Genomic DNA, 15,428 nt, shown 5'->3' with positions numbered 1-15,428 from the left:
AACACCCATGGAACAAATTGATGATGGTAAATCGTTGATGATTTACTGTCATGTAGGTTTTGGGAGAGCATATAGGTCACCGTGAAAGTGGAAAAGAATGGGATTCTGGGAGCTCAGCAGCTCAACAGGAACAGAAGCCATTGACTGGCGCACAGTGGGACGGACACACACACACACACACACACACACACACACACACACACACACACACACACACACACACGCTTTGCCTATATTGGTCAAATGCATTAAAATGCTCGGCCTCTTTCCGAATTTATACTTATATCAATGTATTCTAGCATTTTCACCATAGGGTTTAGATCTTAATTACAATGGCTGTGGTAATGAACAATCTGGCGTGATGTTGGTAAATGTGTAGGTAAAGTGTACTGTTCCCCTGATTGCTTTTGGCACAGAGACGCTCTTTGGATATATTTCCAGGCTCACCTATATTGTTGTTCCTTCGTAAAATGCCAAGTGATGCATATTAAATCCGTTTGAAAAATTCAGATCATCACCAAACCAAACAGGGACCCCCGCTCACAGCCTCTGGCAGCATGTCAGCCAAACAAAATTGAGCGATCCTCTAGAGATCAGGCCTATTTTCCCTTTCTCTTAGATTCCGATCTTCAGAAATAATGCATTTCTTTAAAGAGCACATTTATTTATTTATGATCATTTAAGAATAGGGTACTATTTTTCAACCCAGGTCTTATTAAAATGTTGGTTCTCATCATTTATAATGTCATAGCACAACCTCGCTGAACACTTCACTACTGAGAAACTCAACGCTCTGCTACAGCTTCTCACTGTGCTTAAATGTAGTTAAATAGGGTGCTTAAACCCCCAAAAAACATGTTTAATCTGCTTTTTGAAAATGGCACACTGACTCTATAGTCCATTGTTATAGTCCTGTAGTGTTTTATTTGAGCATATCGTATTTCCTCAAATAGTGACTGCTGCCTTTATTTACCTCAACTGCAGAGGGTTCCAGGTGTTTATTGGAAGCAGGCTTATATTAGAGGCAAGCTTTTATATCTAATTCCCTCTGTTAAATCAGTGTATTTGATCATATTTTAGTACGACTTTGAAATCAAACTTCCGTCTGGGTGCCATACCATGCGAACACATGTATGGTCAAAATGGAGAGAGCTAGTTGCTACCCTAAAAGTCGCAATTGTGGTGGAAGTCGACGGGGGAATTACAGTTTTCCGAGTTCCCCCTGAACGCACAATTCACTACTTGGAGCACTGGAGAGCAAGAGCGCTCAGAGCGGAGCATTTGCCCCAAGCAGCGATCAGCGATCTGCTACGCAGCAGCAGGAAATGGAGTAGAATAAATACATCTCCAATAAAAAAAAGTTTTTATTTGCTTTGTTTGGGAGCGGAGCTGCAGCTCCAATCATTTTTTCCCGAGGTCTGTATTTGAGGCAGGCTTTTATTTGTTCGTGTAGACCACGCCCCCGGCATTTATTAGAGGCCCGGTTTTTATTTGACTACCGCTTTAAATTTGAGGAAATACGGTAGTTTTTGCAATTGCCGCTATACTTCCAAAGCCTAACGTTGGCTACAATAGCTTTCCCGTAGGAAAGAGCCCCATTAGCACCCCCGTTAGACTGTTTAAGGAGAGTGAGAAGCTGCAGCGCAGTGGTTAGCTTCTTAATAGTAAAGCATTCAGTGAGACTGTGCTATGAAACAGTTGACAGTTATAAGTGATGGGAACCAACATTTTATTTAGGCCTGGGTTGAAAAAAGGCAAAGATATCCTTTAACCACTTACTGAATAACTTTTGGCCCCTTGTTTTACATTAGGGTTGTATTCAAGATGACTCCACAACATTTTAGGTTGATCAACCTTCGTCGCTACGCATGGGGTTGTTCACATAGCAACACTAACTTCATGTACTGTACCTTTCCCTGCTTGTAAATGTATCTGATTTTGAAAATAAACACCCAAACATTTTCTTTCACAGCTCTAGTTCCTGGAGCCCCCCGTGCTGCCTTGATGTGCTACCGTTGTCTGACAATGTGATGACCTCATGAGTGGAAACGCTGTCGTCACGGCTGTGTGTCTGTCTGTGTTTCAGAGTGAAAGAATTGAGAAGGGCCAGGGAACATGAGACCCCTCAGAAGAGCCCCCTCGCCATGTGACATCACTCTCCTGACTCCTTTCCTTTCCTTGACTCCGTTCTTTTTTTCCGTTTGTACCCGAGACATTTTACAAGAGTGTTGAAGAAAAAAAAAAGAAAAAAAAAAAAAAAAAAGACGAAACGTCGATGCAAACACCGCAATTACTACTACGACTGCGGTGTGATCGGTTCTACTACTGTAACATGTAAAACAGCATTTTTTTCACATATCTTCCCACTGAGTGGATTTCAATTGGAGGGCGGCAACTTCCGTGGGACTACAAACTAAAGGGTGGGTGGGGGTGCAGAACATTTGCTTCATGACATTTTTTTGCACTTTTTTCATGGATCGTTTTTGTCTTTTCTGGAGTAAATAGAAAGGGGATTTTTCTTGTTTTTCTTTTGGGACAGCGCGCAAGGCGTACGGGACACCAAAGGAGGTCTGTTGCACCGAGAGGACCTGGAGAGGAGGAGGATTTGAGATTGCGACCCGAAAGAGGACAGGGACCCCCCCCCCCCCCGCACGGAAAAAGAAAAAAAAACCTTGGGCTCTAAAAGTATTTCTTAAACTGTCAAGAGTGACGGATCAATTGATTTGACGATGGACATCTTACCAAATATATCGGTAACCCGCTGATCCGTTTGCACAAGTCCGCTCCTGCCCGCCGCTGTAGACGAGTGCGATCTGTTCGGCTCATCAGTTCCTCCCGTCCCGCTGGGCTCCACCCCGGCGGCCTGTCCGTGTGGGTGGAGCTACATATGAATGTAGGAGGGGTTTACCACGCAGAATAAGATGGGTGGGTGGGTGGGTGGGGGGGTTTATTTTTGTCTTTTATTGTTTACATTATTGCTTTATTACTTGAATTGGTTTCATCAGGTCCGACGTATTACCGACCCGTATCCTCAGAATCCTGTGTTGTCGATTCCCCCTTTCAAGGAAATCTGCATGACGCTCTTGCCAACGTCTTTGCCTGTGTGCTTGTGGCCGTTTCCTCTGGCTTTCTTTTTTAACTCTAGCCGCGCGGCCCCGCGCGGCCGCCGCCACCTCCTCTACGGGTGATTCCATGTCCCTGCGACGAAAAAGTTCTGTCATCGTCCGCCTTCTTTTTTTTTTTTTTTTTTTTTTTTTCATTCCTCCTCCCTTTCGTTTCGTGTTTCCTCTCATTTCAATCGACAGCTTCTGTAGAACCTTACAAGGAAAAAAAATACAAAATAACTTGCCTCTGTTATGTTGTAACGATAATAGTCACAAAGGTTATTGCTGTTCTTTTTAAATGAACTTCAGAGCCCACGAGGGCCTTTGAGGGGATGATCACATACATTGCCTTGATGTCTTAGAGATTCTTTGAGGGGTCCCTAAGCTACTCCCAAAATAGGGGTTTGACAAATCCATATTTTTGACAATTGAGCGGTTTCTGTATATAAAGAAGGCTGAAAGTACGTAGGGGAAAAAAAAAACATTTACCCAAAGGGGATTGTATTTTAGAAATATATTATTTTATTCATTAAAAAAAGGGGTCAAAAACAGGTACGAGACAAAAACAAAATATTTGTATAGTTTTGTTTGAATGCCTAAGAAGTATGGTTGTATTGTTTGTACATAGTGTAAATACCTGGGACAAAAATGAGCTATGTGCATGAAAAACATGAACAGAATCAAAACTAAAAAATAACAACAAAAGCAGTAGTGGCTATGCTCTGTAAAATGATTAAAACTATTTCACTATAAGAGTATTTTATTTTATTTGAATTGTTCTTGAGAAGAACATTTTGCTAAAGCATGACCTTATTGCAATATGAAAAAGTAAAAAAAATAGTGTATTTAAGACTTAGAGGAAACCCGAAAAATTATCTTCAAACAAGTATGGTTATGTTTACATCTTTTTGTTTGTTTGTTTGTTTGTTTGTTTGTTTGTTTGTTTGTTTTAGGCTACCAAGAATCTTCTGCCAATGGTGCCAAGTAATGTAAATGCTATATTGCTTAACGCAAGATATAGGTAAAAAATTTAAAATTTTTTGTTGCAAAACAGATAATCATACAGTTAAATTCAGCCGCCCCAGAAACAAACACGCCGCGGTGCGAGAGTCACAGTCAAACAAATAAACAACATCCAAGTCTCTCACGTCTCCTCCGTCACCAGGTCATGGATCCCAAACATCACCATCACTGAAAACACTTGAATATCAGAGCAAGGAAGGAAAAGTCTTTTGTCTTTTGAGTTTTACTTCATTTGTTCATTGTGGGTAGAATAAGATGTGAAACATCGTGTTTAACTGTGGCGACACCGACACTGAGGGAGAAAATGCAAGAGATTGACTCGTCTTAAATGGTATTTGTTTTTGTTTTTTTGCTCATTGCTGCAGACATTGGCTTTATTTACGTCAAAGTATTCCCTTAAATGACCGAGAAGTTCTCAAACTGTCCGAGCCGTTCCAACTGTCTTAAGGTGCCAAAGTCATTCCATCAAGATGGATAATATTCAATCATGCCACGCGTCTCGGCGTGAGGGCAGTTTGGTAACCTCCGAATTCGGGTGATGTGTTCGCGGCGGGAATGAGCAGCGTGTGAATATTGTGTTGACTCATATCTCTGTGATGTATTCATGCCAGGACGACCCCCAAAGTGTGTTCTCCGTCTCTCGTCGTGACGGTTGGACCTCGGTGAGTGCCACCGAACGACGCGCTTCTCTCTTTGTCGTGTTCCTTCAATCTCTAACGTGTACGCCATTTTTCTTTTATTTTATTTTATTTTTCTAAATTGTAAGGAATTATGGATCGATTCTGTTGACTGACTTGACTGCTTTTTGTCTTTCATAGAGCTGATATGTAATCGTAATCTCCCGGGTGTTTATGTAGAAAGTGCCTACTCATATCCCAATTGCACAAATCCAATGTCAGCGTACATTCAATGTACTTTTAAGTTGAAAAAGTTTGGGAGAAAAAAAAAAAAAAAAAAAAAAAGAAAACGGTCACCATCACACAGCACTCGGTACACACTACCCCCCCCCCCCCCCCCCCCCCCATTCAAACCAGTACCGCTCCAGCGTTTCCAAGTTGCCAACAAACTAAGCTTCTCTTTTTTTATTTCCTTTTTTTTTTTTTTTTTTTTTTTTTTTTTATTATTATTTCTCTTTTCCACTGAAACTGCTTGTTAAAACCACACGATTTAGAATTGCCACTACTGGTGTTTGTTGCCTTGCATTCGTCCTCTAGCGGTGAGAATGCACAGCCGGCGCGGTGCTACGGCAAGAGAGGAGGGTTTTATTACGCTTGCATGGGTAAAATAGTTAAACTGGGTGACTGAAGTGCACCTAAAGCATGCTTATTTTCCTAGACTCGGTAGTCAGATAGACTTGTTAAAAGACTTAATGTTCTGTAAAAGGATGAACACTGGTTAGACATGTCACGGAACTCCTGAGGGCAGAGGGCATGCGGACGGAGGGCAAAGGGGAAACCCCACAAATTCAAATAACGATCAATAAGCAGTATTGACAATGTTTTCCATGGCAAAGCATGAGGACAAGGTTGTTTTTAGAGCAAGCTTCAACTTTTTAGACTTTTTTTTAAATATATAAATATATATAAATACATATATAAATATATTTATTTGGGTTAGTGTGCTCCCAACTTCAGTTACATGGACACTGTAGGAGACCGTCTAGAGCAGGTAAACGACTAGGAAGCACACACACCACTCTCACTCACACACACACACACACACACACACACACACACACACCACTCACACACGTACGTGAAGTTGTCCGTTTTACTCGTAGGCTGAGCTGAGCTGACGTTCTCTTCCTGGCAGAGGAACTGGTTCACCTCCCTTCTGTATTTTACTCAGGGTGCCAAAATGGGGAGGAGGAAACAGAGCAGGACACATGATTCACGGCAGACGATAGTGATATCTGACGGAGGCAAAACTTCCCAGTACACACAGGCCGGAGGGGGGGAAAAAAGAAAGAGGTCAGATAATGTTCAACCCATTTCCACTGCGTGGAGGTAGCTAGTGAACGACACCCGTAGAGCTGACCAATCAAGTATTATTCTAATTCAGCCCGTTACGACCTGACATTCTTCCACAAGTCCTGCAAAAACCATTGTATTTTTCATTTTTAATCCCGGACATGTTCCCGGCGACAAAAACGTGGCTACTGTAAGCGATCGGAAAAGCTCACCTGCAAATCTTGTTTTAACTGCCACTCATGCGACGGGATGACAGGTAAGCTGACAGGCGCTCCTCATTGACCTCTTTACTGATTTCACCACACTCTGCAAACTGACCTGGGAATCTGCCTTTCCTCCTCTTCTTTTGTCCGAGCACCCAAACCAGAGAAAGGTAGGCACATCAGGGCAAACCAACAGAAACTATCTCACAACATATTCCACTCGTGGACACAGAGCAATAAGAATTATTTTATGGAGACCTATAGATCTAGTGAAGTGAATTCTCAAAACGATTGGACACATGTAGTCGACTTACTCTTATGCAAATGCCAGTATTGCAAGACGAGCATTCAGTAGTTTTATGGACAGCAATTATATGGCACCCTTTACCGAACTGCACGTTTTCATCAATTCCAAAACCAAGAAGAAAAAAACGGCCCTGCTTTGGTACAAAGTCGTGGGTTCTCGACACTTTGCATGTGAACTAGTGTTAGACCTCTTTTCCTCTCCTCTATAGCTGTCTTTCTCTCTCTTGTCTTTCCCTGGTACGTGACCTTGTTTCTTTCCACCCCGATACTTTCATCTTCTCTCCGTTCTCCTGGCGTGTTTTTACGTTCTTCCTGTTTTTTTGTTTCGTTTTTTTTTCCTTTCCTTGCCCCTCTCTCGTTTGTAAGTTTTATTTTTGTAATTGTGCATGTACAAGCGTCACTGACTCGATGGATATGTTTAAAAAATGAAAAAAGAAAAAAAAGATTTCAGCTGCTGAAGCCATGCAAAACGTTTTGAAATGCCCTTAAAATATGGGAGATGTTTTCTGAATGCTTTATATTCTTTCTGCTGTAAAATAATAAAAAAAAAAAGAAAAAAATGAAGAAAACTCTAGAACAAAGTTTGTCAACAAAGTCTTTTTTGTTTCATCTTTGCTTTATGACAAAATAGAAATTGGTGGTAGTTCAGTTCAGTCTGCTGCTGTACCACCGTGTCCAAAACCCAAAACCTCACCTGTCCAGCGAAAGGTTTTTCAGTAAGACTTTTGGAAAATCACATATGAGAGATGTTGTTCAAACAAGAGGTTTTAATATCAATGCAGCCTATATATTTTATAATCCATAAACAAACAGTATGAACAAAAGTGTGTACATCGACAGAAATCAAAACGGCATCGAATAAATATAAATAAACCATTTTAAATGCTTTAAAATTAGTTTGTCAACCCTACCTATGTCATCATTCTTTTGTTACACAGTCTATGTACGTGTGTGTCTGTGTATGTGAGTGGGTGCGTGGGTGTCTGTGTGCGTGCGTGCGTGCGTGCGCAGGCCCGGCCTCTCCTGCACTCAGACACAATATTTCCAGAAGCACTCAGAGTTTCCTCCTCTCTTGCGGAACTGTTTTTGGATTCCAAAATGAAGTGGAAGTGGCTGAACGGGTTCTGGAGGCTTTGCTTCTCCAACATGATCTGTAAGATAGGAAACGAGAGTCGTTGGGAAACTCAATCAAAGTGATTTAGGTGACGCCTATACACGTCAATCATATTGGTCAATTTTCCCTTGAATGAATAGAATACATTTACCACCTCTTCCACAGCACTAGCTCCAGCTCTGGTAAGACCTTATTTGACAGTTCCTCTGCATAGTGAAGTAATGTTCCATGTAGTTTTCCAACCAAAAGCTTTATTATTACTCTATTATGGAATAATTACCTCGAGCAGAGAACCCACCTCTCGTTTCAACCCTCCAGGAAGCAGACCGCTTGCTCTAAGACCTGATGAAGACAAAGGATGTAAATGAAATTGACTGAACGCTGGCGTCTGGGATAGTTCACTTTGGAGAATCGGGGATTTTGGGAGTCCCACCATCTCTGTGGAGCTCGGCAGACAGGAGAGGGGAGTATCTGAGGCCGGGAGGGTCCTGCTGGGTGTAGCTCTGCTCGGAGAGAGACAGGTCGTCCATGTTACTCACACCTCGCTCCTCCGCCGACGCTGACCAGAAAAGACAAACAGTGGAGTCCATGAAAGACAGGAAACACATTAAATATCTGAAGTAAACTGATTTACAATGGAAGACTTACTCTCAATAGGAGTCAACATTAGTTATTGGATGAAGGTACTGGACTCACCAATTACCATTGATGGCACTGATTGGAAAATGTATCACATAAACAATGCATGTGGACGAAAGGGGTCATTGACATTTATTTTGTGTCCGAACCAATTATCATTAAAATAAACTAGATATGAAGACGCATGTACAGTAAAATAGAAAACAATATCTCAAGTACTTAATTTGAGGCCCAAAAGTCCATTCATTTGGGGAGTTAAGTGGCTCAGAAGACAGTGAGACGGCTGACGAGGCCTTATTTGGTTGAACCAAGTGACATTTGAAAAATTAACAAATTATGTCAAATCGAACAAGCCAAGTCTTGCAACTTCAGACAAAATAAACAAAATAAAAAAATAAACTGTATAAATGTATCGCAATATTTTTTTTACTCGTCTTATGTGCGAAAAGTAACTTTGTTTCTGTTTTTTGCAACATTAAGTGGAAGCAGCCGGATGGTCGGCAGCTGTTCAGACTTGAAGCCATTTTAAGGTCCTGGGTGATAACGGATCTGTGATATAAAGTTTAATTGCCAGAGTTGAATTAATTAAAGCACTTAAAGAGTGACTTATTACCCCCTTCTCTCTCTCTCTATCTCTCTCTCGCTCTCTCAGCGGCCTCAGCCCCCTCAACAGAGTCATGGGCGTCCACTCACCGGGGCCTGTGCAGGGCATCTCTGCCGAGTCGGTGATGGGGTGAGCGACAAGGCTTTCCGAGGCCACGAGCAGGAGCGTCCATGACACCATGTGGTTGGACTTCATCTCTGCAGAGCAGCTGCTGCTTCCAGAAAGAATTGTCATAGAAATTCCAGCCACTCAGGTGGTGGTCGGTGTGTGGGGTGAGATAGTTCAGTCACTTAGTCTAACTTTATTGCTTAGGAGATTAATCAGTGGAGGGGCACTTCACAAGTGACACAGAATAGTCACAAGCTTCGGGGTTTTATCACGTAGGTCACATGGACCATTACTGTGAGGGTGTCACAAAGGCAGTTTGTGATTGCTGAGGGTGTAGTCATAGGTCACAAAGGCAGTTGCAATTGTTATACCGTTTTCAACATGTTTGCGTCTCAGCATCAAGCGTCTCATCTCATCACCGTTTTCAGTCTCATTCCCGGAGTCTGTCAGTATTCACTACACTTGCATTCGCAATGGCCACGTCCCCTTACCGTGAAATAACACGGATCCTCGCTTATCGGCCAGTTCGCTGAACGACCTGGTTGTAGGAACGGAACTCATTAAATGAGGTGTACCTGTAAATTAAAAATAACATTCACACTGTTAGTCAACACATATCATTGAAAAATATATGTTCACACAGCTGGCACTACTCCTTCGGGCATGGGCCCGTCGTGGTCCGAGTCAACGTTGGCATAGGGAAGGAGCCATTGGATTGGTATGGCAGTGAATTGACCTTAGCGGACAATTTGATCCTCCAGGGTCCGGCTGATGAGGTTACGTAACAGGAATTATACAACAAAAAATTACCCGAAAAAGTGTGAGAATGGCTAAAAATATCATAGTGTATCTGGCTGACATCGTTCTGTAACTACCGAACAGATCCTCCAACCACCCAGGGAGCGGGCCAGATGTCGGGTGTCAGCCCGCGGCACGGTAGTTTGCAACGTCTCAGTAGTGGACGGGCAGGAGCCACTTTTTTCATTTCTCCTCCCTTTTGTTTCATGTTTCCTCTCATTTCAATCGACAGCTTCTGTAGAAGCTTACAAGGAAAAAATACAAAATAACTTACCTCTGTTATGTTGTAATGTTAGTCACAAAGGTTATAGCTGTTCTTTTTAAATGAACTTCAGAGCCCACGAGGGCCTTTGAGGGGACGATCACATACATTGCCTTGATGTCGTAGAGGTTCTCTGAGGGGTCCCTAAGCTACTGCCAAAATAGGGGTTTGACAAATCCATATGTGGTGTGGGGATGGTGTGGTGAGCAGCCACACCTGACCTGGATCCAGGTGACTGGGATCAGGGTGGCTGCATGCCTGTTGCTAGTTGGTTGGTCTAACGAGCAACAGGTGAAATCCCCCGTCCCCACACACACTCAGGAGAGGAGCCAGTGTCATGACGTGTTCTGTCTGCTCCTGGGCTAATTGCAGCTAGCCCACCCTCTAAAATAAACTGGTGTTTACATGGTTGGCATGTGGTGGCGAAACTGCCACCCCATGTTTTTGACAATTAAGCCGTTTCTGTATATAAAGAAGGCTGAAAGTATGTGGGAAAAAAAACCATTTACCTTAAGGGGATTGTATTTTCGAAATATATTATTTTATTTATTAAAAAAAGGGGTCAAAAACAAGTACAAGACAAAAACAAAATATTTGTATAGTTTTGTTTGAAGAATTATGGTTGTATTGTTTGTACATAGTGTGGGACAAAAACCTCACCTGGGACAAAAATGAGTGCATGAAAAACATGAACAGAACCAAAACTAAAAAATAACAACAAAAGCAGTAGTGGCGATACTCTGTAAAATGATTAAAACTATTTCACTATAAGAGTATTTTATTTGAATTGTTCTCGAGAATACAATTTTGCGTATTTTAGACTTGGAGAAAACCAAAAGGGATTAAAAGAAGTTAGTTCCTAAAAGTTAGAAGACAATTAAACTGAAATTGATTTAGTTTAATAAAGATGTAAAAATGGTTAAATGAAAGAGTAAGACAATTTAATCATAAATAGGGTAGAATGTAAATTGGTGAATAACTAGTTAAAATAAACAGTTCTAAGCGATATTGTTTGATTGGTTAGTGTAGGTATCCATCAGTGCCACCTGCGGTAAATGGCCGGAGGTTAAGGGCAGAGAACGAGCGTTGGGGGCGTGAAGGGAAGAGAGGGAGAGAACGGGAGAGAGGATGGAGAGGTAGCGTGGTGAATGATAGAAAAAAAAGTTAAAGCTAAAAAGTTTAGCTTAAGACCACGTACATTTCTAGCTTAATCGCAGCGTATTAGGGTGAATGTGTAGTGCGAGTGTCTGCTAAACTAACGTCGGTGAATCGCTAGATCAGCGGACGCCTTTGCCGACGGACTTGTGAGGGACTTGTTCAAGTGATTCCGAACGAGGATTTCACCTCCGCCACTGTTTTATTTTTTCAGATCACAACCTATTTTACAGGGTTTACTTTGGACTTGTGAGTTGGACTTGTTTTTCCACCTCTGCCGACGACTGTCTTTCGGTATCCATCTACACGTGTGTGCGAGTGAATGAGTGAGTGAGTGAGTGAGTGAGTGAGTGAGTGAGTGTGTGAGTGTGTGTGTGTGTGTGTGTGTGTGTGTGTGTGTGTGTGTGTGTGTGTGGCCCAAGGTTGTGGTTAATGTCAGGCTAAGTAGTTAATAGTTAGTTAGTAGTTTGATATTGGGAAATAGGTGTAAACGGGAAAGAAATAGGAATTTAAGTTTTGTGTATACTGTTTGTTTTTCCAACTAAAGCGGTCTGATTTGTGTCATTGATCTTTTTGTTATTTCAATTAAAAGGGTCGATATTATTTGTACATATGCAAAGCAGTCAGGAAACTGTTACTTATTTTTATTCAAAAGAGTTGTCTGGGTCAGTTATTTAAAAAAAAAAAGTAGCCAATGTGAATAGAGACTGAAGGTTTGCATTCGCATTGTTTATTAGTAGGGTATTAGTAAGTTTCACCAAACAGGTAAACCTTTGTGGTAGCTACCTTAGTGTTTGGTCGCTACACAAGTATAGTTATGTTTACATGTTTTTGTTTGTTTGTTTGTTTGTTTGTTTGTTTGTTTGTTTGTTTGTTTGTTTGTTTGTTTGTTTGTTTTAGGCTACCAAGAATCTTCTGCCAATGGTGCCAAGTAATGTATATGCTGTATTGCCTAATGCAAGATATAGGTAAAAAATACATTTGTTGCAAAACAGATAATCATACAGTTAAATTCAGCCGGCCCAGGAACAAACACGCTGCAGTGCGTGAGTCACAGTTAAACAAATAAACAACATCCAAGTCTCTCACGTCTCCTCCGTCACCAGGTCATGGATCCCAAACATCACCATCACTGAAAACACTTGAATATCAGAGCAAGGAAGGAAAAGTCTTTTGTCTTTGCGTTTCACTTCATTTGTTTATTGTGGGTAGAATAAGATGTGAAACATCGTGTTTAACTGTGGTGACCCTATGACACCGACACTGAGGGAGAAAATGCAAGAGATTGACTCGTCTTAAATGGTATTTGTTTTTGCTCATTGTTGCAGACATTGGCTTCATTTACGTCCATTTATTCCCATAAATGACCATTAAAACATTATTTTTCCTGAACAAACAATATGAACACGGCAGCCAGAGAAAAAGAGAACGTTACCACTGATTTAGTCTGAAAAACGTGTTGCAAGCTAATCCCAACTCCATTTTTTGTCAATGGGCTGAAAATATGTTCTCAAACTATCTGAGCTGTAACAACTGTCTTATGGTGCCAAAGTAATTCTGTCCAGATGGATAATATTTAAACATTGCACTCGTCTTGGCGTAAGGGCAGTTTGGTAACCTCTGAATTAGGCTGTGTTGGATGTGAAACTGACTGCTTCAAATGAACTGAGCTCCTTTTATGCTCGGTCTGGCAACAACACCGCTAGCCCACCGGCTAATTGGAATTACACCACTAGGGATGAGCACATGCTCTCAGTGTCTGAGCATGACGTCGGGAGGGCTCTGACGCGGGTGAACACCAGGAAAGCTGCAGGCCCAGATGGCATATCTGGGCCAGTACTGAAGACCTGTGCTAACCAGCTAGCCCTGGTTCTCACTAGGATATTCAACACCTCCCTGGCCGAGTCCGTGGTCCCGTCCTGCTTCAAAAGGTCCATGGCATCCCTGTCCCGAAGATCGCCTCTCCTGCCTGCTTGAATGACTACCGTCCAGTGGCCCTCACCTTGGTAGTCATGAAGTGCTTCGAGAGGCTGATTAAGAATTACATCTGCGCCTCCCTCCCCCGTACCTTGGACCTGCAGGTTCACGTACCGGCTGAACAGATCCACGGACGACGCAGTTTTCCAGGAGCTGCACACCACGCTCACGCACCTTGATGGCCGGAAGGGGGCCTATCTGAGATTGCTTCTCATCAACTATAGTTCAGCTTTCAATACCATAGTCCCCACCAGACTGGCTGTCAAGCTGCGGAAGCTAGGACTGAACACTCTGCTGTGTGCCTGGATCTTGGACTTCCTCACAGCTAGGCCCCAGGTGGTTAGGGTGGGGAGGCACATGTGCATCTCCCTCACCCTGAACACAGGATCCCCCCCCAGGGCTGGGTCCTCAGCCCCCTACTTTACTCCCTGTACACACATGACTGTGTGACCAGGTCCAGCTCCAACACCATCATCAAGTTTGCTGATGACACCATCGTGGTGGGCCTGATCAACGATGACGATGAGAAGGCCTACCATGAGGAGGGGACTAACCTGTCACTCTGGTGCCAGGGCAATAGCCTCCTCCTGAATGTCAGCAAAACTAAGGAGCTGATTGTGGACTTTAAGAGAGGATTCACAACCGAGAAAGCACGCGCTGTTGGTGATTAATGGCACTTCTGTCGACAGGGTGAGCAGCTTCAAGTACCTGGGTGTCCACATCATGGAGGACTCAACGTGGACTATACACTAGACACTCTGGTGAGAAAAGTGAGGCAGCATCTTTACCACCTCAGGCAGCTGAAGAAATTCAGGGTCTTAGTGAGGATCCTCCAAGTCCTTCTACTTTGGAGCAGCGGAGAGCATCCTGACAGGCAACATTGTTGCCTGGTTTGGTAACTGTACTGCTCAGGACAGGCGGGCCCTGCAGAGGGTGGTGTGTTCAGCTGAACGTACCACTGGAACTACCCTCCCCTCCCTTCAGGACTTCTACACCAGGAGGTGTAGCAGCAGAGCCCGCAGGATTATAAAGGATCCTCACCACCCCTACAACGGACTGTTCCAGCTGCTGCGGTCGGGCAAGCGCCTCCGCAGTCACACAGTGAGAACCGAGAGACTGAGACAGAGTTTCTTCCCGCAAGCCATGAGAACTGTCAACACTGAACTCACCGGGGGTCCAAACTGAGACACACACATAGGCCCCACTGCCTTACTTTACTGTATGTCGCATATTGTATTGCATACTCTATCCCTGCATTGGGTTACTGCATACTGCGCTGTATTGCTGTTCTGTTTGGTGGTACTGTATTGCTGTGCTGTACTGTTGTATACTGTACTGCAGCAGTTCCCAACCTTTTCTGACTCACGGCCCACTTGAATATCTCAAAAGTGTTCGCAGGCCACATCCGACAAGAAATAATACGGGAGCCAAACAGTGCGTTCTCAGAGGACGTATATTTTAACAACCATATGCATTCTCATACATACAGTGCAGTAGTGGTAAAACAAAAAAGAGGTGGGTTAAAAATAACCTTATATCTATGGAACTTTCTCGTAACATTAGTAATGGTATCTAGTAAGCGCTGTCTGAATGGCGCAGTGTTTTGAATGTAGCCTAACGACTCACGCCAGCGCTGATAAAACTAACAATAACAGGAGCACATTTATATTAACTCACCTCATGAGAAGGCTGATGAAGCATGGCAGACAGTCTCAGGCAAAGATCTGACTCAACATTCAGTTTAGTCCTGTATTTTGTCGTCAATGCCACAAGCGCTGAAAAGTTAGTCTCACAGAGATACGTCATCGGGAAAGGCAGAGCACAGCTCTGTCGGATAGATCAGGATACCCAGAAGCAACATGAAGCCAGGAGCAGTGGGCAGCATTCAACGATGCGCCCGGGGACCTGGTTACATATGTCCATAGCTGGTCAGACGATGATATTGTGCATGTTTTTGGTGGGGGTCCTTACTGATGTTACATGGAGGAAACCCCATGAGAGCACGGGCAGAACATGCAAACTCCACACAGAAAGGCCGCTAATTGGGATATAACTCGCTGGAGCACGGTGCCAACAGCACTCAGGGCAGGAATTGAAGCCAGGACCTTCTTGCTATGAGGCAGCAGTGCAATGCACTGTGCCACCGAGTCATGGCACGTATGGCA

At 43.1% G+C, this 15,428-nt stretch overlaps 2 protein-coding genes across 3 annotated transcripts in view; both read left to right on the top strand.

Annotated features, from left to right (window-relative positions):
* Window positions 1–2,183, top strand: part of camta1a (calmodulin binding transcription activator 1a) — a gene marked incomplete at its 5' end in the record, with an annotated part of 132,214 nt that extends 130,031 nt beyond the window's left edge. The window contains one exon of the mRNA XM_080014911.1: window positions 2,087–2,183. Within this exon, the coding sequence (XP_079871037.1) occupies window positions 2,087–2,119 (33 nt within the window). The 3' untranslated portion in view covers window positions 2,120–2,183. The remainder of the gene's footprint in view (window positions 1–2,086) is intronic.
* Window positions 1–15,428, top strand: part of LOC307240981 (protein phosphatase 1 regulatory subunit 3A) — a 354,017-nt gene that overhangs the window by 120,772 nt on the left and 217,817 nt on the right. The gene's annotated exons all lie outside the window — the stretch shown is intronic.

The sequence above is a fragment of the Zeus faber genome (genome assembly GCF_960531495.2).
Source record: "Zeus faber genome assembly, chromosome: 15".
Classification (NCBI taxonomy): Eukaryota; Metazoa; Chordata; class Actinopteri; order Zeiformes; family Zeidae; genus Zeus; species Zeus faber.
The sequence above is the reverse complement of the archived record's forward strand: the minus strand, read 5'-3'. Positions and strand labels throughout refer to the sequence as shown.